We start from the raw sequence: 21,409 nt of genomic DNA, 5'->3' as shown, positions 1-21,409 counted from the left end.
CTGGGGTGGGTTCTTGGCCCCCTTATTGCCTGCAAACTGGCGCCTGGGCTCTGGCCCTCCCCTACCACCTGTTCCCAATCCCTGCCTAGCAGCAGTTGCCGCATCTGCCCCCAGTGGCATGGAGTGGGTGCAGGGAGGACTACAGTCTCAGGCTGGCAGTGCTGAGCTGTGTTTTCTACCAGGGGCCTCAGAGGAAGGTGGGGGCTGGAAGCTAGCCTCTTGCCCATTCTTGATCCAGGTGCCCAGCACATCCTGGCATGAAGGTTGCACACCTGTGGGGGTCATGTGTCCACTGCAGGTTGGAATGGCAGGCCCATTGAAGGAGAAATGCCTGGGATGTGGAGTATTCCATGCCTGAGGGAGGATGACATTATAAAGTAAATAAAAAATCTAAGCTGGGCACAGAGGCATATGCCTGTAGTCCCAGCTACTCAAGGGGCTGAAGTGGGAGGATCCCTTGAGCCCAGGAGTTTGAGGCCAGCCTGGGTGACACAGCGAGACCCTGTCTCTTTAAAAAAAAAAAAAAAAAAAATCCAACGACCATGATAGGCAAAGGAACCACAGCAGAAAGGAAGATGCATTATACTTAGTACCCTTAACAGGATTTTGAACAAGGGGTCCCATGTTTTCATTTTTCACTGAGGTCAACAAATTATGTAGCTGACTCTACCAGTTCTTCATAAAGGTTGCTAGTATTAGAAATTTGGAGCAGTTTTCATAGCTATTCAATCTAATTTGCTCTTATTTTTTATTTTTAAAAACTTAACCTTTTTGAATAGGCCATGTATTCAAAAGCCTCAAAAAGTCAAAGGTCTTTCTCCCACCCTGTTTCCTCTCCTTGACATTTAAATGATATTTACTGAATCTTTTCCAGAATTTCTTTATGCATGTACAAGCACACAAATGTATATTTCCCTCCATTTTATACAAAAGTTAATACACTATAAGCACCTTGTTATTTTTAGTTAACAATTTATCAACTTGTTATTGACCTTAAGTCAAACAATAGTGCAGCTGAGGTAGAAGAAAAAAAATAAGTAAAAGCTTATTTCTTCAGCCATGATCATTCAATGTGGGAAAGGATAGTTCTTTCAACAAATGATGCTGGGACAACTACACGTCCACTTGCAAAGTCTTCCTTACACCGTACCCAGAAACTAACTCAAAATGGATCATTGACCTAAGTGTAAGAGCTAAAATTATAAAACCCTCAGAAGACAACCTAAAGGGGTAAATCTTCATGACCTTAGATTAGGCAAAGCCTTCTTGGATATGACACCAAAAATACAAGAAACAAAAGAAAAAATACATAAACTGGACATCATAAAAATGTTTTAAAACTATTGTGCTTCAAAGGAAGACATCATCCAGAAAGTGAAAAGACAACCCATAGAATGAGAGAAAATATTTGCAAATCATCTATCTGATAAAAGACTTGTATTCAAAACATATGAAGAATTCTTACAACTAAACAAAAAGACAAATAGCTCAATTAAAAAATCAGCAAAGGATATGAATGTCAGATATCTCTCCAAAGAAGACATACAAACGGCCAATAAGCACATGAAAAGACACTCGCCATCACTAGTCACCAAGGAAATGCAAATCAAAACCACAATGCTTTGGTTCGAATTGGTGCTTGGGGAAAAGAAAACCATGCCATAATGAGGTACTACTACCTCATACCCACTAGGATGGCTATAATCAGACAGACACACAATAAACAGTATTGGCAAAGATGTAGAGAAATCAGAACATTCACACACTGCTGGTGGGAATATAAAATCTGCTTTGGATAGCTTGGCAGTTTTTCAAAATGACAAACATAATTACCATATGACCCAGCAATTCTACTAGTAGATATACCCAATAGAAATGAAAGCATGTCCATATAAAAACTTGTACGTGAATGTTCACAGCACCATTATTCTTAACAACCAAAAAGTAGAAGCAACCCAAATGCTCACCAACTGATGAATGGATTAAAAAAACCTAGCATAACCATACAATGGAATATTATTCAGTCATAAAAAGGAATGAAATGATTCCTAAAAAAAATTAAACATAGAATTACCATGTGATCCAACAATTCCACTTAAAGGTATACACCTTCTCCTCCTCCGCCAAAAAAGCAGGGACTTGAACAGATATTTGTACACCCATAATGACAGCAGCATTATTCACAACCACCCCAAAGTGGAAACAAACCAAATATCCATTGATGGATGAATAAACAAAATGTGGTATACATGGAATGGATATGGTATACCATGAACTATACCATGGAATATTATTCAGCCTTAAAAAGGAAGGACATTCTGACACATGCTATACAACATGGATGAACCCTGAGGACATTATGCTAAGTGAAATAAATCAGTCACAAAAGGACAGACATTTTATGATTCCACTTACATGTGAGGTACCTAGAGGAGTCAAATTCATAGAGACAGAAAGAAGAACGGTGGTTGCCAGGGGCAGGGAATTGGCAGGAATAGGAGTTAGTGTTTAATGAGTTTCAGCTGGAGGAGATGAAAAAGTTCTGGAGGTGGATGGCAGTGATATTTGCACAACAGTATGAATATACTTAATGCCACAGATCTGTAAAAACAGTTAAAAAGGTAAATTTTATGTTATGTATATTTTACCACAATATTTCTAAAAACATCAAAAAATAGTTAAAATGGTATATTTTTTGTTATGTACATTTAACTTCAATAAATCAATCAACCAATTGAGATTATGTTCTTACCAAGGGGGGTCCTCCCAAGAAGATGGTACCCTGCCTGCGCACAATGATGTTTTCATCCGCCATTGCAGGCACGTAAGCACCTCCTGCTGTACAAGAGCCCATGACCACTGCTATCTGAAATCCAAGCACATGACAAATACGTGAGATGCAGCTTAAGCAGTGAATTGTATAGTGTTTGGTTTACAATCCCACAAATGTTACAGTGATCAGGGGATATTACTAGCTGGTCCCTGAACGTCATTTTAAAATGGAGACCTCTAAATATTTGAAATACGTTTCCTGACTTCTTATATCAAAACATTTTGAAGACTTATGTCACACTTTTACAAAACTTATAGACAATTTCCCTGTCTAGAGAGAAGACTGGCTGGATAGACTACTGGCCTGAGCAACTAATGCAGAGAAGAAACCCAAAATACTCCCATAACTTTGTAAAATGTATTAAAAGGATAACTTTTAAGTCTAATAAGTTCCCTAAATATTTGCCACTTGACTCATAGAAATACTGAAATAATTCTCAAATGAGTGTTATTAATATTTTGTGTTGCCCTAAACACAATACTATCTAAAAATAAAACTAATTTTAACAATGCAGTTAAAAATCTTGCTCAGGCCAGGCACGGTGGCTCATGTCTGTAATCCTAGCACTCTGGGAGGATGAGGGGAGAGGATTGCTTGAGGTCAGGAGTCTAAGACCAGCCTGAGCAAGAACAAGACCCCGTCTCTACAAAAAAATAGAAAAATTATCTGAGTGTCCTGGTGCGCACCTGTAGTCCCAGCTACTTGGGAGGCTGAGGCAAGAGGATCGCTTGAGCCCAGGAGTTTGAGGTTGTAATGAGCTATGATGATACTACTGCACTCTAGCACAGGTGACAGAGTGAGTGAGACCCTGTCTAAAAAAAGAAAAAAAAATCTTGCTCAAATAAAAAGTCGATTGTGTTGAAGCTGGGTGATGTATACACGGGGGTTCACAGTAATATTTCCTCTACTTGTGTATTTAAAATTTTTCATAATAAAAAGCTTTTAAAAATTCTTGCTCAGAAATCAGCAGGGCACAAGGAATAGTAAACATGGGTTTGGCTGATTATCCCTAAACAGGAATAAATAATATCACCAAAGAAAAATAAGAAAAGTATATAATGGATATTTTTTTAAATTATTGTCTGAAAGCAGTTTTTGCTACTAATTCCAACATTCCATCAGGTTTCCTTATAGGCATACAAATATCTGTTTTGAAAAACAGCATGTCATACTAGTATTAATGCACAAATGAAAAGTAGCATGAGTTAACATTTTTCCATATAAAGGGCTGTCAAAAAAAGCATTTTTCCTTAACCATAGCTTTTATGTTATTAAAAGTGTCTGCAATATTTATTTGTCAACATATTATAAAGGTGTTTATCACTTATGGTTTTACATATCAATCACCAAGACGTTTCTTTTACAGATATCAATGGCTATAAAAATTCTTGCCCATGAGCAGAAGAAAACACATAGCAGTGTTTATAATAGCAAAAATATGTAAATAACTAACATATCCATCAATAAAACATTTTGAATGTATAAATAAATTTTTAAATGAATAAGTTCTTTAAAAATCTGAGGCAGGCCAGACACAGTGGCTCACACATGTAATCTTAGTACTTTGGGAGGCCAAGGCAGGAGGATCGCTTGAGGCCAGTAGTTCAAGACCAGCCTGGGCAATAGCAAGATCCCATCTCTACAAAAAATAAAAAAATTAGCTAAGCATGGTGGTGCATATGTACAGTCCCAGCTACTCAGGAGACTGAGGCAGGAGGATCCCTTAAGCCTAGGAGATTGAGGTTGCTGTGAGCTATGATGACACCACTGCACCCTAACCTGGGCACCAGAGCGAGACTCTGTCTCAAAAAAAAAAAAAAAAAAAAAAATCTGAGGCAAAAATAACAAAATGCATTTTAACACTTAATAGATCTGGGTGGTAGGCACACAAGTGTTCTGAACTATTATTCTCTGTACTTTCTGCATGTTGGAAGTATTTGATGGGCTTTTTTTGGTCAAGTTTCTGTAGGAAGGACACAACTTCACCCTATCATCCTGTTCTCTTGCATCAGAACATCAGGTTCAGCTCAAACTATTTCAGTACCCAAAAATAAAAAAAGTCAAGGAACTTAGAGAAGAATCACAATGATGTTAGAATCTAAAAGAGAACATTTTACAAAAATAAGACCTAAGGAACTAAACAGGCATAGCAGAGTTCCACGAAAACAACTGGAGAGCAAAAGGAGAGGAAAGAGCAGCAACTGTCAGCAAGTATGCAAAGAGCGAGGATGGGTGGGAGGTGGGGGGCAGGGGAGACAAAGAGGAATTATTTTGTCAAAATGTAGTAAGACAAAAATGAGAGAAATGAAACTAAATGCCATCATACCATCTACTATGGACTGAATGTTTGTGTCCCCTCCAAATTGATATGTTGAAGCCCTAATCCCCAATGTGATGGTATGTGGAGGTAGAGACTCTGGAAAGTAATTGGGTTTAGATGAGGCCATGAGAGTGGGGACCCCTTGATGGCACTAGTATCCTTATAAAAAGAGGAAGATCTGTCTGTCCTCCATGTGAGGATATAACCAAGAAGAGGGCCCTAACAAAGAACCGGACCATGCTGGCACCCTTATCTCTGGAGACTTCCAGCCTCCAGAACTATGAGAAATGAATGTTTGTTGTTTAAGCCACCCAGTGCATGACAATTTGGAATAGCAGCTGGAACTAGGACACCATTAAGGTGGGGAGAGAAGGATGGAGGGGAAATCTACCAATTTAGCAGAAAAGTCTTACAACTGAATAGCCAAAAAAATATTAGCACATCTACTTCAGGGAATTTTACCATATACTTTTGATGCATTTTCTCCACAGTTCCTTTGCAACCAAGGAAATCAATGATCCACCTCTCTGACACCAGATACACATTCTCCAAAAGAGATAGGCGATTCCAGTAAGCAAACTTCTAAAATAGCCCCCCAAAATCCCTGACTCTTGGTATTCACGTCCTGTGTAATCCTCCCTCTTGAGTATGTGGCGGGTCCAGTGATTTGCTTATAATGAAGAGATCATGGCAAGTGATGAGATGTCACTTCTGTGATCAGGTCATGAGAAACTAAACTAGGTCTACTATCTTGCTGGCCCTCTCTCTTGTCTTCTCACTCTCTTGCTTTGATGAAGGCAGGTGACATGCTGTGAGATGCTCTAGGGAGAGGCCATGTGCTAGGGAACCAAGGAAGGCCACTGGACAGCAGCTCACAAGGAACTGAGTGAGGCCTAAAAAGAGCTGAACTCTGCCAACAGCCATGTGAGTGAGCTGGGGATTGGGTCCTTCCTGGTGGAGCCCTGGGATGACTGCAGCCATGTGAGAGACCCAGAGCTATGCTGTGCCTAGACTCCCAACCCATGGAAACTACGAGATAATAAATGTGTGCTGTTCTGTACTGCCAAGTTTTGGGATCACTTGTTCTGCAGCAATAGTTAACAGAGATCAAAAACCATCCATCTTTAGTGACTATAATTAAAGTATATCTGAAGACTTGACACAGACTTTGGAAGCACTTTTTTATTGTTGCTTTTCAAAGAATCTATCTGGAAATTGTTCATCTATTCCAGACAGATGAAATGAGAAAGACCATGAATAGAACTTTATGTACTTTCCCAGAGATGAAAAACCAAGAGCAAGACATGGATAAACCTTGAAACCATTAAGTTAAGTGAAAGAAATCAGTTACAAAAGACCGCTTATTACATGATCCCACTTACATGAAATGTCCAGAACAGGCAAATTCATACAAAGTAGATTAGTGGTTGCCTAGAGCTGGGGAGGACTGGGTAGAAATGGAGAGTGACCGCTAATGGGGTGATGAAAATACTCTAAGACTGATTCAACTCTGTGAATATCCTAAAAACTACCGCATTGTACACATTAAATGGGTGAAATTATATGGTATGTGAGTTATATCTCAACAAAGCTGTTAGTAAAGAAATTTAAAAAATAAACAAGAGCTAGAGTGACTAAATACAAATGAGTCAAAATTCTCCAATGTTTTCATCAATAACACAGGTCATTCTAGTAACAAGTATCTAACAGGCAAAAAACTTAATATTGATAAAGCAAGTTCTGATAATAGAAATAAAAATTAAATAAAAGAACAGAGATAAGTTACCAATCAATGACCAGTTATGGTCATACAATTTCTTCTGAGTCATTCACTCACTCACAAAAGGGGACAAAGTGAATGTATACCAAGAAGAGTTCTGGCACTGGGTCTGCCTCTTCCTCTAACAAAAGCAAAAGAATCCCAGGGCCAAAGAACACTGACAATTTTCCATGTCCCAAAGCATTCATTTGCAGTACAAGGATCTGTCGTGAGGCCACAGTGAACAAAGCTTACTAGACAAATGATCTGGAACCCCAGAAAGAAAATTCTGCTGCATTCTCCACTGAGATGGTATATGGACATCAGATGTGTGACCATAAACTTTTCTGACCAGACTCAGAGGTATAGATTTGGCTTCTGTTGGAGGTACAACACAGGCATTGTGCTAAGAAAGACATCACAAGGACCTACATCTACATCGGGACAAAGGTGAACTTCAAAGAACTCCACTGACAGGCTACAATCCATCCTGTCACCAGGAAGGGGGGCCTGCTTGGTGACAGGGACAAACCAAGAGATCCCTCTTGCAGGTGAAGCGATTCTAAGTCTTGAACCAAGAGCAATAAAGCAGTGAGAAGGCTGAGAATCACATGCACAGTAACAATACCTGTCATCACCTTCACAGAAGGCACAAGCAAAATTTCTCAGAAAAAGGAAATGAGATGCTATAAACCAGAGGTAATCATTGGAAAACCTTTAGAAAAAATATCATTACCCTCCAGGTCTGGCATGAACAAACAGAGACTGGTTCTCATTGCACCAAAACAAATTGCGTATCGTGGGTCAGCAGCCTGCCCTACAGAAGGGGTCTACAGGGAGGCAAGAGGTTTGATACCTAATTCTGAAAAGCTATGTGAACTCTAGACCTCCATTCTTCCACTACAAAATTATAGAAGACTATCCGGTTCAAAGGAATACTGTGATAAATGTAATACAATTTGGAGGGGGAAAAGTTCTAATTATTTGATGGAAAAGCCATTAAAAATGTAATAATAATTTTTTTAATCTCTACTTCTTTTTCACTTCAAAGTAATTGTGGAAAGCAAATACCGCCTGTATCACATTTTTCCTGCCTTTACCTGAAGAGCCACCACTAAAAACTAAAAACCACAAAATACGCATCCCAATTCAATAGCTCTGCAGAATTTAAGAACATTATCCACTATTCTGACCAATCAGTACCACTGATTCGGTAATAGTCATGCTTACCTGCACCAACTGGATAGGCTGAAATGTACACAGAATACAAAAAGTCCACCTTACCCCGAACATTGTTTCTTCATTGATCTTTTTATCAGAGCCTCAAAGTAATCAGAGTGATTTCATTTCTCCTAGGCCCCATCCACCTCCGTAACAGTTTATAACATATTTTTAAAACAATAAGATATGGTGCCTGTCCTAACTAAGCTCCTCAGAACAATTACCAAGGACTGAAACAAAGAAAACCAAAAAGATACATTTCAATAATAATGATCTTAACCACACAGTGGCTCATGCCTATAACTCTAGAACTTTGGGAAGCCGAGGTGGGAGGATAGCTTGAAGCCAGGGGTTCGAGATCAACCTGAGCAATATAGCAAGACCCCATCGCTACAAAAAATAGAAAAATCAGTTGGACGTGGTGGTGAACACCTGTAGTTCCAGCTACTTGGGAGGCTGAGGCAGAAGGATCGCTTGAGCCCAGCCCAGGAGTTTGAGGCTGTGATGAGCTATGATGACACCACTGCACTCTAGCCTAGGTGACAGAGCAAGACCCTGTCTCAAAAAAAAAAAAAAAAAAGGAGCTAAGCCAAGTGGGGAGGAGGAGGAAGGTAAGGTAAGAGGGAGGGAGGGACACCAGAGAATAATTTTAAGTACATCCCAAAAAAGAGCAAATAAGCAGAAACACAAAGGAAAAAACAGTGAAAGGCCTAAGGAACTGCAACTAAACATGGCTAGATGAATAACACCTATTACAGAGGAAATAAACTGTTAATTAAAACAAAAACATCTTGTCACTGTGACTAGACTATCACTAAATTATAAAAATGGATGGTAATGTGAGACCCAAAGAAAACAAATACAAAGATCCCACTTTTGGGGAGGATCATAAGTCTCACACTTAAAAAGCCAGCAACGTGGAAGCCAAAAACCTATGTCTTTGTTTGCTGCCACTGTAATAGAATACCCCAGACTAGGTGCTTTACAAATAAAAGAAACTTATTTCTCCCAGTTCTGGAAGGTGGGAAGTCCAAGAACATGGCACCAACATCTGACGAGGGTCATCCCATGGCAGAAGGGCAGAAGGTGGAAGGGCGAGAGAAGGCAAGAGCATAAGAGACAGAGAGGAAACGAATGCCCAACCCCAGTGCTAACGGCATTAATCCATTCGTGAGGGCTCCACCCAGTCATCTCCCAAAGGCCTCACCTATTCACATCACCACAATGGCAACCAAGTTTCCAACACATGAACTTTTGGGGGACACATTCAAATCATAGCCCTGGGAAAATAAAAGAAGCACATTCTGAAGATCATTACGGCATCAGGCCATGGATATAGAGAAGGCCCAGAAAAGGTATCCTCACAACATGAGACTCAAAGAAAGACCATCAGACACCGACATACCAAGTATTTAAACTCTAAAAACAAATAAGGGGGTCCTGAAACGTACCATGAAGGAAGAAAAGATGGACCAGAATACAAAGGTAAATACCTAGTTTAACTGCCTTTGCTCCTTGAGAGCAAAAAAAAAAAAAAAAAAAAAAATGTTGAAACCTGGATGGTCTCTAGAAATCTGTCCACATTTTTACAGCTGCGGAGATACAGGAAATAACAGAGATATGATTGCCAAGGGACATACTCTTAGAAATAAATGGATGAAAGGACTTATAATTGGCAAATCTAATAACATTAAATAAAAACCAAGCCCAGGTAAAGGTAAAACAGGAACTGCATTCAATAAGAAAGCTAGTGCTCACTATCAAAATGAATATAAACATAACTGGACTTACAAGTGGTTGATCTATGTAATAAAGTATAAAAAATTATTTTTAATCAATCCATCTAAGCCAAAGTCTTAAATAAGAAAACAAACATTAACATTAGGAACTAGAACCACTTAGTATGTTGGATACCACTTTAACAGTTATAAGGAGATTTATTTTATAATTCATAAATATTAAGTAAGCACCACCTCAGGGAAATGTGTGAAGATATTAATATAAAAATTAATCTGATACTGTCTCCAACCTCAAGGAGCTAACAGTCTAACAGGGGAAATTAGTCCGGATATATCTAGACAAAATGGATAAATGCCATTAGTTAGATACAGCACAAGACATATAGGGGGTGGGAGGGGGAAAAGATTACTTCCAGTAAGGGCTTCTGAGATTCCCTTAAAAGGCTGGCATCTGAGATATGCCTTGGAAAACGGGCTGGAGACTTAGCCCCAAAAGGAGCAGGGGAGAGAGGGACTGGCATGGGCCTGAGCAGATGGGCATAAAAGGCCATGGTGTGTATGGAGAAGAGTGAGTGGTTCAGGCTGATTGTAGTTTAGGATCCATAAGCAGTAAGACTAGAGAGGCTGGAATCCGATCACATGGGGTCTTCAGTATCAGGCTAAGAAGTATGAGGTTTGTTTTATATAAAATATAGTTTGTAACAGGGGAGATACATGAAGAATAACCCTGCAGCAATGCATACAATGTATGGAAAAGGAGAGACTAGGTAGTGTGGGACACTAGTCAGATGAGGCTAGTGCCACAGCACGAGTGGTACCGATGGCCTGAAATGCCCATGGTGGTGGCAGTAGGAGTGGAGAGGAGAGGACCAATCCAAACGTAAAAAATCAACAGGACTCAGCAATGTATTCATCAAAGGCTTGGGATGTGTTGATTATGTGCCCAGCATCAGAGCAGCTACTGGGGATATAAAAATAAGGGAGATGTGCGTTTTTGACCTAAAAGGGTTAAGCAGGGAAATGCAGAGAAAAGAGTCACGGTTGACACCAAAGTTTCAATCCTAGGAAAAGAGCAAGAAGGCAATACCAAGAGTAGACAGAAAAACAGATGAAGGAAAAATTAGTGGGGGAAGTTAATGTGTTCAATGTCTAGTTTGCGCCCAAGTCTGAAAAGATAAAGGGAAAAAACAAGGTGTTTTTCCTATTCTCTTACACAGTCATTCAATACTTCTGACATGTGATGTGTGGAGACTCTCCCCCAAACACAAAGTAATCAATTCTCTAGGGAACCAACTGGGTATCCTATATTTCAGTTCAGTGCTGACACTGCCTACCGGGAGACAGCATCAGCTCCCACAGGTCGAGAGCTCAGTCCCACAAGACTGCCCCCCACTTCAGACACCAATTGCTAGTAGTAGGTTGCCACCTGTACTTATAACTGGCTGGCTATAAATCAGGGCTGCCATTACCCCTTCCTTGGGTTCAATTAATTTGCCAGAGTGGCTCAAAGAACACAGGGAAATACTTTACTTAGGTTTACTGGTTTATTAATAAAGGATAGAATAAAGGATACCAATGAAAAGCCAGATGAAGAGATATAGAGGTTAAGGTCTGGAGGGGTCCCTAGCATAGGAGCTTCTGTCCCCCTGGAGTTGGGGTGCACCACCTTCCCAGCACTTGTGTATGTCTGCCACCCCAGAAGCTCTCTGAACCCTGTAGTTCAGGGATTTTTATGGAGGCCTCTTCACACAAACAGGATCAATTAACTTCATTTCTAGCCCCTCTCCCCTCTCCAGAGAATGGAGCTGAGGCTGCAGGCTCCAAGCTTATGATCGTGGCTTGGTCTTTCAGGTGACCAGCACTATACAGGAGCCCACCAGGAACTGCCTCATTAGAACAAAAGATGCTCCCGTCACCCAGGAAATTCCAAGGGATTTAGGAGCTCTGTGTTAGGAACTGGAGTCAAAGACCAAATAATAGAACAAAGATTTTCCTAGTATCTTATCTACAAGGGTATTTAGGAACTCTATCTCAGGAACTGTGACAGATACCAAACACTGGAATAAAAGATTCTCCTAGCGCCCCTCCCACATAGGAAATTACAAGGGTTTTAGGAGTTCTATGCTTGGGACTAGGGAAAGAGACCATATGTATATTTCCTATTATTTCACACTAAAGTACTAGCAGGAAATCTACAGAGACAGCAGAACCCCTAAGGTTTAGAGGTAGAGAAGTACTAGAGAAAGATCGGGGGGATGACAGGTAAAATCATGAGATTTTATTAAATCATTAAGGGCAAGTTCTTGAGTGGGGTTGGGAAAATTAAACGGAGAAGGTCAGGGCCAGCACAATGGCTCACACCAGTAATCCTAACACTCTGGGAGGCCGGGCAGGAGGATTGCTTGAGGCCAGGGTTTAAGACCAGCCTGATTCCCCAGAGTATAGCAACTAGAAAATGAATTACTGATACCCTTTCTTTTTAAAACCTGTTTTCCTTAGGTAAATAACCTTTATTATACTATGGGAGTATTCCTATAATTCCGAAGGTTCTAACTGGAGACAACCTTAAGATACTTTCTGTGGAAAAAGACTAAATTCTGTTTTATTTTTAAGCTATCCTAGAGTATCTAATTAGCAAAGATACTTGGAGTAAAAAGCAGTACTGTACACTTTATTAATGAAAAATTACCTGTGTAATATTTTTAGAAGACATATTTGCCTGATTATAGAATGAACGGCCAAAGTGATCTCGATCTGGAAATACATCCGCTTGTAGAGTTAAATTTGCCCCTCCTGAATCAACTGAAGACAAGGAAAATGAGAAAAATAAGCACATCACTGTCAACAAAATATGCTATGTACAGGAGACTTGTATCAATGACAGCATCAGTGCTTAATCACATTTACACAAAATTTGTCCTATCTTTCTAAACTATTCTAGATCCTCCTTCTCCAATCCCCCAATGTAGCCAAAAGGACTCACTGTTTTCCCAAAACCCATTAAGCTTTCCTGCATCTATGCAATTCTCCTTGAAATGTTTAGGACACTCTCTCCTTTGAGGATCAGCAAAAGCCCCAGAAGCAGGATGAAGTCTTTACTAGGTAAGCTGAAAAAGTACCTTTTCCCTCTTCTAAACCAATACAAAAACCAGTACAGAATTCACGTGACAATTTATACATATGGCCTTCTGATACTGTTTTTACTGCAGATTAGAGTGGTGGATACATATGTCAGCTGAGTTCAAAAAAGAGTTTATTACTTCTTAGCTGAGCGATTACAGGCGTGTTTCCTAGCCCTTCTACGCCTCAGTTTCCTTACCCATGAAATGAAGATAACAATAGTAGTTATCCCATAACAACAGAAGATAATTGCTATTTGAATGACAAGAAATAATCTATATAAAACATTTAGTTCAGCACATACTGAGTGCACACAATAAATGTTTTAAAAAAAATTAGCTAATCCTATACCCATTATTATCACCTACAACCATTAAGTCTTTTATTGTTAACACATTATATCTTGTCTCCAATTCATTACAGACTCAACAAAGACACAGACAACATAATCCTCTTCACTGTGTCCCCTATCAAGTTGGCACAGCACCTGCAAGAAAATGGGCCTCATTTGCTATTTTCTATATGTGCAAAGCAGTTAACATTGTGTGTCAAGCAGGTAAATACACTTTCCCGCAGGGGGAAAAGAAGATCTCTTTATCAGTACCTGTTCAAATACCTGCATAAATGAACAATGTATGTCAGAGTTTTACCAGACTAACTCTATACTCAGGAAGTGCTCATTTTAAACTGCTTTGCATTTAGGTTCTTTCTGAAATATCCTTTGATTTAAATGTATTTAATTTCAAGTATAAAATTTACTTTCATTGGAAATTAAATTTACTTTAAGTTATATCTGCTCAAATTATATAATACTCAAGCATTTAACACAATACCTGGCACTCAAGAGATCTATAAATGTTAGCTATTATTTTTTCATACTTTGAACCCATTATGGTTAACAGAAAAATAAAATATATAGAAGAAAAAAAAATCCACAAACTGTAGTAAAAAAACTGACATACACCAAAAATAATATTGGGGTTATTCCTCAGTGATACTATTTTCTTTGTAATTATGGGAGAAATCAATAGTTTTTTAAAATACCCACTAATAATGTCATACATACAGCCTTCTAAACACCCTTGCATTTTAGCAGCTAATAAATAATAGTTTATTTTACAACTCTTGTGACTTGCCCAAGTAGATGCAGGGGAGCCTGCTCTGCATTGCAATTTCTTGTGCCCGTAAATGCTTTTTCACAGTCACTGGGTAGTAGGTGCCTCCTTTGACAGTGGCATCATTGGCAATAATCATACATTCTACTCTGAAAGGCAGAAATTTCATTGGAAAGAGAATATGAGATCTTTTTTCAAAATTAAAGGCCAATTACACTCATTACAAGACACGTCAATGTGACCTTCAACTTCTAGTATCTATCACCCATGACACTCATTAGTAGACAATCTTAGGATATAAATGCAAGCTTTAATCACAGCTCATATATTCATTTATATATACAAAATGATCACTTTTAACAAGTTTACAAACTCATATTTGATTTTTAAAGACTCACGAGTACTGTATTAGTAGTGAAAAACTAACAACCTAAGCCACATTTCTTAATAGTTCTTTGAATAAAAGGGTCCTAACAAGATAATGCTAATACTGCCTTCCCCCTGCAAAATCCAAGTCTCAAGGGTAAAGATCTCCCTCATAATAAACCTTCAAAATGCCCCATCAAGAGTACTGAGGTTTATTTTTTGTATTTTCAAAAGTTCTTCAACATTATAGCCATATGGTTTCCTGTACACCTAAAAGAAGTCAAAAATACAAAATTTATCTTGCTTAAAGTCACAATGAATAGTATACTGAAAACATACAAAAGGCATAATGAGTCATCAGTAGTGCCCTTTCTCACCAAAACCAGTTTATTGGGTATGAGGACTCAAAAGTGACAAAGAGCAAGGTGGCCAAGGAAAGATCAGGAAATAGCACAGGGTTGCCAAGAAACCTTAAGATCAGAGATTCACTTGAAATTTGAGATAACAACAGTGTGTTTTTATTTATTTTTATTTCTTTTTTTCTACACAACTGGAGCTCTAACAACAGTGTGTTTTTTATGAAATTCAATTTTCTTTATATTGACCATGTTTTTGTTATCTCACTTTGTTTTGTTTTTTGTTTTTTTTTTAAGACAGAGTCTCTGTTGCCCGGGCTGGAGTGTCGTGGCGTCAGCCTAGCTCACAGCACTTTCTCACTGAGAAAAAATTCACTGTAATCCTAACACTATGGGAGGCTGAGGTGGGAGGATTGTTTGAGCTCAGGAGTTTGAGACCAGCCTGAGCAAGAGTGAGACCCTGTCTCTACTAAAAATAGAAATTATATGGACAGCTAAAATATATATAGAAAAAATTAGCCGGGCATGGTGGTGCATGCCTGTAGTCTCAGCTACTCGGGAGGCTGAGGCAGGAGGATTGCTTGAGTCCAGGAGTTTGAGGTTGCAGTGAGCTATGGTGATGCCACTACACTCCAGCCCAGGCAACAGAGCGAGACCCTATATCCAAAAAAAATGAAAATAAAAATAAGCTAACAAATATACAAAATAATTTCTCATTGTAAGTGCTATGAAGATATAAGAAGGTAATATAACATATACAAGTATTATAGTAGTAATTATAATAAAATAAGATATAATAAATCAAGGTAATTATGGTGGGAGCTATGTTAAGATATATAATCAAGGAATAATAGTAACAACAACAACCCATACTTATATGGCCTTACTATGTACTAGGTACTGCTGTAAGACTTTACATATACGATATAGGTTATTTTACAGATCTGGAAACAGGCACAGAGAAATCAGGCAATTTGCCCAAGGTCACCAACTAACAAGTGATATAGCCAGGATTTAAATCTAGGCAGCTTGGCTCTGGAGGGCATGCTTCTAAGCCCTAAACCTAGGGAAAATTTGAATGGAGACTTTGAAGGATGAAAAGGAACCAGCCATTCAAAGAACATTTCCTACACAGTTAAGTACAGGCCCTGAAGCAAAAATGAGTTTAGCATGTTCAAGAAACAGCAAGAAGACCACAGTGGCTAAAGTGTTATAAGTAAAAGAGTGAGGTGAGAGAAGTAGTGAGGATCAGATCCTACAGGCCCTCATAAGCCACAGCCAGAGGGAAGGGCTGCAGCTCAATTACTCTTCAGCTATGATAGTTACTACTTGAGGCAGGTAGTCCTTGACATTAAGTTCGTTTATAAATAAAGTCCATACAAGTTTCCTCATTAAATGGCTTGGTGTCTACTTCAGAAGTTATCGTGGTCGCCAAGCACAGGGGGTCCCAGGTACTTGGGAGGCTGAGGTGGGAGGATCCCATGAGCCCAAGAGTTTCAGACCAGCCTGGGCAACACAGCGAGACCTTGTCTCTCAAAAAAGAGAAAGAAAAAGAGAAAGAGAAGAAGAAAAAGAATGTATCATGGAGCCTGTAACATAATAAGAAATACATATTTTGGCGTTCCTTGTCCTCAACTCCATTTCTGGAACAGAGCTCCCAAAATCTTTGTAACTTCTGAGTGATGAGGTGACAGGAGTGTCTTTTGTTATTCATAATAAGCACCTCTCAACCTTTTTTTTTTTTTTTTTTTGAGACAAAGTCTTGCTCTGTCTCCCAGGGTATAGTGCCGTGGTGTCATTGTAGCTCACTCAACCTCAAACTCCTGGGCTCAAGGGATCCTGTTGCCTCAGCCTTCTGTTGCTGGGATACAGGCACACACCACGATGCTCAGCTAATTTTTCCATTTTTAGTAGAGACGGGGTCTCGCTCTTGCTTAGGCTGGTCTCGAACTCCTGAGCTCAAGCAATCCTCTCACCTCGGCCTCCCAGGGCGCTAGGATTACAGGCGTCAGCCACCGTGCCCGGTCTTCTCTATTATCTTTTTCTAACTGAGGCTGATGACTCCTGAAACTGTGCAATTATGATTCAATTTCTTTCCAAGTCAAGAATGTTATAAACAGAACAAAGCATGAAGAAAATAAAATTTAAAATGTAAAACATAAACAATAAAAAAAATTAGTATCTGCATAGGGAAAAAAGGTAGAAGAGCACATTCCAATGTATCGATGACCATTAAGAGTAACTACTCTAGTTAATTATGTTTATCCATGATACATGGATTTAGTTTAATTCTGCATTAGGTTCATCATTTTTAAAAGTTTATTTTTAAGTGTCCCATAAGATACCACACTGGGTAAACATTAAGCAAAGAGATATGGGAGCAATCTCGGGGAGAAGGAAGCTATTAACAAATCAAGGAAGAAGTAACAATGGTGAATGTCCAGAGTTGCACTCCCTGGAAGGCACAGATCATGGGGAGAAAGCAGAGCAACACACACCATAAACCAGCATCTGACCCTAAAGCAGTCCTGACAGGCTCAGTCAGGCTGAGATCAAAGCTGAGCTTCACAGGTGGCTTGATCTTGGGCAAGGTATTCAACTCTCTAAGGCTGTTTCCTTATCTGCAGAATGGTGATGACTATAATAGTACCCATTCTTACAAAGCTGTAATAAGAATTAAGACAAGTGCCCAGGCACTGTGGCTCACACCTGTAATCCTAACACTTTGGGAGACTGAAGCTGGAGGATCACTTGAGGCCAAGAGTTTAAGACCAGCCTGGGCAACATAGCAAGACCCCATTGATAAAAAAAATAAAAAAATTAGCCAGGTGTGGTGGCAAGCACCTACTCCCAGCTACTCGGGAGGCTGAGGCAGGATTGCTTGAGCCCAGGAGTTCAAAGTTGCAGGGAACTATGGTCATGCCACTGCACTCCAATCTGGGCAACAGAGCAAAACTCAGTCACCAGCCCCCAACAAAAAGAAAAAGACAAGTAATCAATGGGAGGTGTTTACAATAGTGCCTGGCATGGTAACTGCATGGTAAATGGGAGATCATACATAAATATATACAAATAAATTTAACATCTGGCAACCTACATTCCCTAAGTCTACAGTGGTTCACAAACTTTAGCATCAAAGAAACTGGAGGGCTTATTAAAACATAGACTGCAGGGCCCCCCTCCCTGCATTTCTGGTTTAGTATTTCTGGGGAAGACCTGAGAATCTGTATTTCTAACAAGTTCCCAGGTGATGCTGATGCTACCTGGGGACCACACCTGGAGAATCACTCCTCTAAGACAGTGGTTTTCACCCTAGATGTACAAGAGATCACCTATGGAGCCTTTGAAACCTTTACATGCCAAGCCCATGGCTAGAGATTCTGATTAAGTAAGGAGGTCTGGACTGGATCCCAAGGACCTTCGCTAGGTTTTTTTCCCTTCAATTTTTGTCTCTAAAGCTCCACAAATAACTCTAATACAGGTCTGGGGAGGATGCCTCAGTCCTAAATAATATAAGTAGCATAAACCTTATTATATTGCCTGTATGCAAAGTGAGTGCTGGATATCTGCACCTCATCAAGGTTTGCTTCCTGACCCACATTATGGGGCACAGGTAGAATACTCACCCTGATACTCTTCCAATGCCTGTAATAATGCCACCTGCAGGGACCTCCTCATTGTCATATAACTGATAACCTGCCAATTGGGATAATTCTAGAAATGGAGACCTGATGGGAAGAAAGAATGTTGCTTAAATTAACGTCATTAAAAAATAAACATGCATTTCAATACTTAACACATGGAAAAGATTTTTCTTTACTGGGACAATGTTTCAAATATGCATTTTGTATATAAAATCTAATTTAAAATCTAAAACAAACATGTGGTGTGAATATTTTAAGGATTTATATGGTATATCCATATAACAGAACAGTAGGTACTTATTTTAGAAGATGTACAAATGTGTTTATCAATACAGAAACAGAATAACAGCTAACATTGATGTGCCAGGCTCTCTCCTGAGGGCTGTTGAAAAACTAATTCATTTATTCCTTAGAACTACCTTCTAAGATGGATTCTATTATGATCCTCATTTACTGATGAGGAAATTGAAAAACACAGTGATTAAGTCACACAACTTAAGTAAGTGGCACAGCTGGGATTTTAAGAAGCAATCTGGGCCCAGTGACCAGGCTCTTAACCTGGTCTACCTCTCACTTACATGTTCAAGATACATTAAATGGGAAAACAAAGAGCTATAAAACACATTTAGTATGATTCCATTTTTGTTTTTAAAAAAACATAGATGTCTGGTACATATATGCACAAAAATGGTCCAGAAGAATATACACCAGGTGTTAATGGTGTTTGTCTCTAGGTTGGATGTGTGTGCTATATCATAAGAAAAAAATACTTCTGGAGTTTTCCCTTACTCCTCTCTCTGTCTCTCACCCCATATCCAATCCTTCTGGTAATCCTGTTGGGCTGGCTCTATCTTCACAACATATCCAGAACCTGACACTCCTGCCACCTCCACTACCACCACCGTCCGAGTCCCCATCACATCTCCCTTGAATCCCTGCAATCGCCCTCTAACTGGTCTCAGGGCTTCTACCCCTGCAGCCCACAGTCTACTCACGACACAGCAGCCATAAATCAATAGATTACAGGTCTCCTGTTCAAAGCCCTACAATACCTCCCCGTGGTAAAAACTAAAACTTTTATAATGGGCCAAAAGGCCCTAAGGGATCTGACCTATCTCCTACTGCTCTCCTCTTCACCCCCTCAACTCCAACCACATGGCCTCCTGGCTACTCCTGGAGCATATCAGCATAACTGGCACACTTGCACCCCAGGGTCTTTGCACTGGCTGTTCCCTCTGCCTGTAACACTCGTTCCCCAGATATCTGCAGGGCTCTCTCACTTCCTGCCTTGCTCAAACGTCACCTTCTCCATGATGCCTACCCTCACCATCCCACTTAAAACTGCAACTTGGCCCCCATCTTCCTTTCCATTACCCTTGTCTACCTTTTCTTTTTCCTATGACATTTATCACCTTCCAACTTACTACATAATTTACGATGTTTATTGTTTATTTTCCATCTCCCCAGTTTCAGTAAGACAAAGTTCTTTACCTGTTTTGTTCAATGATGTATTGCTAGTGCGGTAACAGTACCTGACACATGGTAGGCTCTCAATAAATGTATGCTGTTGAATCTTACAATAAGAAACAGAATTCAAAATAATTTATTTACAAAATAAAGTATCATGGAATAGAGAACACTCAGAGCTAGGACTTAGGCATGTACCAACCCAGGGTCTATAAGATTGTCAATTCTTTCTCTGGGTAACAGTTTTCCTCTTGATATATGTCGTGCTCGGGCTTTCTCATCACCTCCTATGATAAAAGCATCATTAGATTAAAATAGATTGATATGATATAAGGTCTCTAAGTTGATGACAGAAAAACATAATACTTAATCCAAAATATGGTGCTTTTTAAAAGTTCAACATATCCTTTGCGAAAGGCTAATTTTTCAGATCATTCACTCACTTTACAAGCTGTTAATTTTCTGAAATAAATAAACTGGCATTTAAAAAAAAAATCAATCTATCCCTGATCCTAGAGTGTATCATACACGTTTTGAACTCACTAGTGATTACTTAAAGAAATTACACAGTATTTTCTCTATAATTCATGCATTGCAAATACTGCCTCATCTTCACATTTATTAAATACCTACTATATGTAACTAGCATTGCACTATATTTTCTATCTTCATTTGCACCAGGTAAAAGCATAATTTTAGAAATTAATTCCATGATAAGCATAGTGAAATTTACCCAAAAGTGCCATTAGTGACCCATAACTTTTTAGGCCTGCAAATGGGAGAGTTGAACACCTTCAACAGCAATTAAAAAGTCCCCTTTCCATAGTATCTTGACTCAGAGATCGCCTTAAGTGCTTCCCAATACTGCTCACATCATGACAAAGAAAACTGCAATAATTGAAGAGTCCACTGAGGTATTCTTGATATTCTTGGGAATGAATATCTATAACCTGCTCTCAGCAAGCCAACATAATGGAGCAGGAACAGAAGTATCAAATAATTAATACATTAGTTTATTTTCATTGGTGGCCAAGAAATTCATCCTAATAAAGTCTTTGTCTAGTGAAATGTTCAGGTATTTAAGAAAGCCATTTCTTTATTTAGGTGAGAAAATAAGTTCATATCTATTTCAAACAAGCTTCCAAGTATGACCTTCAAGACTCTTGGCTGTAACTGAGGGGATTTTTTTTTTCTGAAGAGGCACATAGCATATATTTATAAGATTAAATCTGCCTTAAGGTTGCCAAGAAAATCATATCACATATCTCATCTTTTAAAATGAAAACAATTTTGAGAAGGAAAGAAAGCCTTAGTTACAAGATAGTGTGACTTAAGTCAAATTGCTTTTCTCTTTCCTTCCAGCCAAGTCCCTCCTCAGCTGTGTTTAGGGGTAGGAGAGGAAGAAACAGAGGGGTTACAGAGGGCAGAGGAACGATGAACACACTCATTATCTTGATTGTGGTGATGGT

General features: G+C 39.2%; 1 protein-coding gene across 1 annotated transcript in view; it reads right to left on the bottom strand.

The window, feature by feature from the left end:
* Nucleotides 1–21,409, bottom strand: part of MCCC2 (methylcrotonyl-CoA carboxylase subunit 2) — a 65,024-nt gene that overhangs the window by 24,844 nt on the left and 18,771 nt on the right. Inside the window, exons 3-7 of the mRNA XM_069492787.1 lie at nt 20,143–20,227; nt 18,456–18,557; nt 14,129–14,256; nt 12,562–12,674; nt 2,753–2,866 (exon numbers count right to left, since the gene is read on the bottom strand). Of these exons, the coding sequence (XP_069348888.1) occupies nt 2,753–2,866; nt 12,562–12,674; nt 14,129–14,256; nt 18,456–18,557; nt 20,143–20,227 (542 nt within the window). The remainder of the gene's footprint in view (nt 1–2,752; nt 2,867–12,561; nt 12,675–14,128; nt 14,257–18,455; nt 18,558–20,142; nt 20,228–21,409) is intronic.

This window comes from Eulemur rufifrons, chromosome 17 (assembly GCF_041146395.1).
Source record: "Eulemur rufifrons isolate Redbay chromosome 17, OSU_ERuf_1, whole genome shotgun sequence".
In the NCBI taxonomy this organism is placed as follows: domain Eukaryota; kingdom Metazoa; phylum Chordata; class Mammalia; order Primates; family Lemuridae; genus Eulemur; species Eulemur rufifrons.
This window is presented reverse-complemented; position numbering and strand designations above follow the sequence as displayed.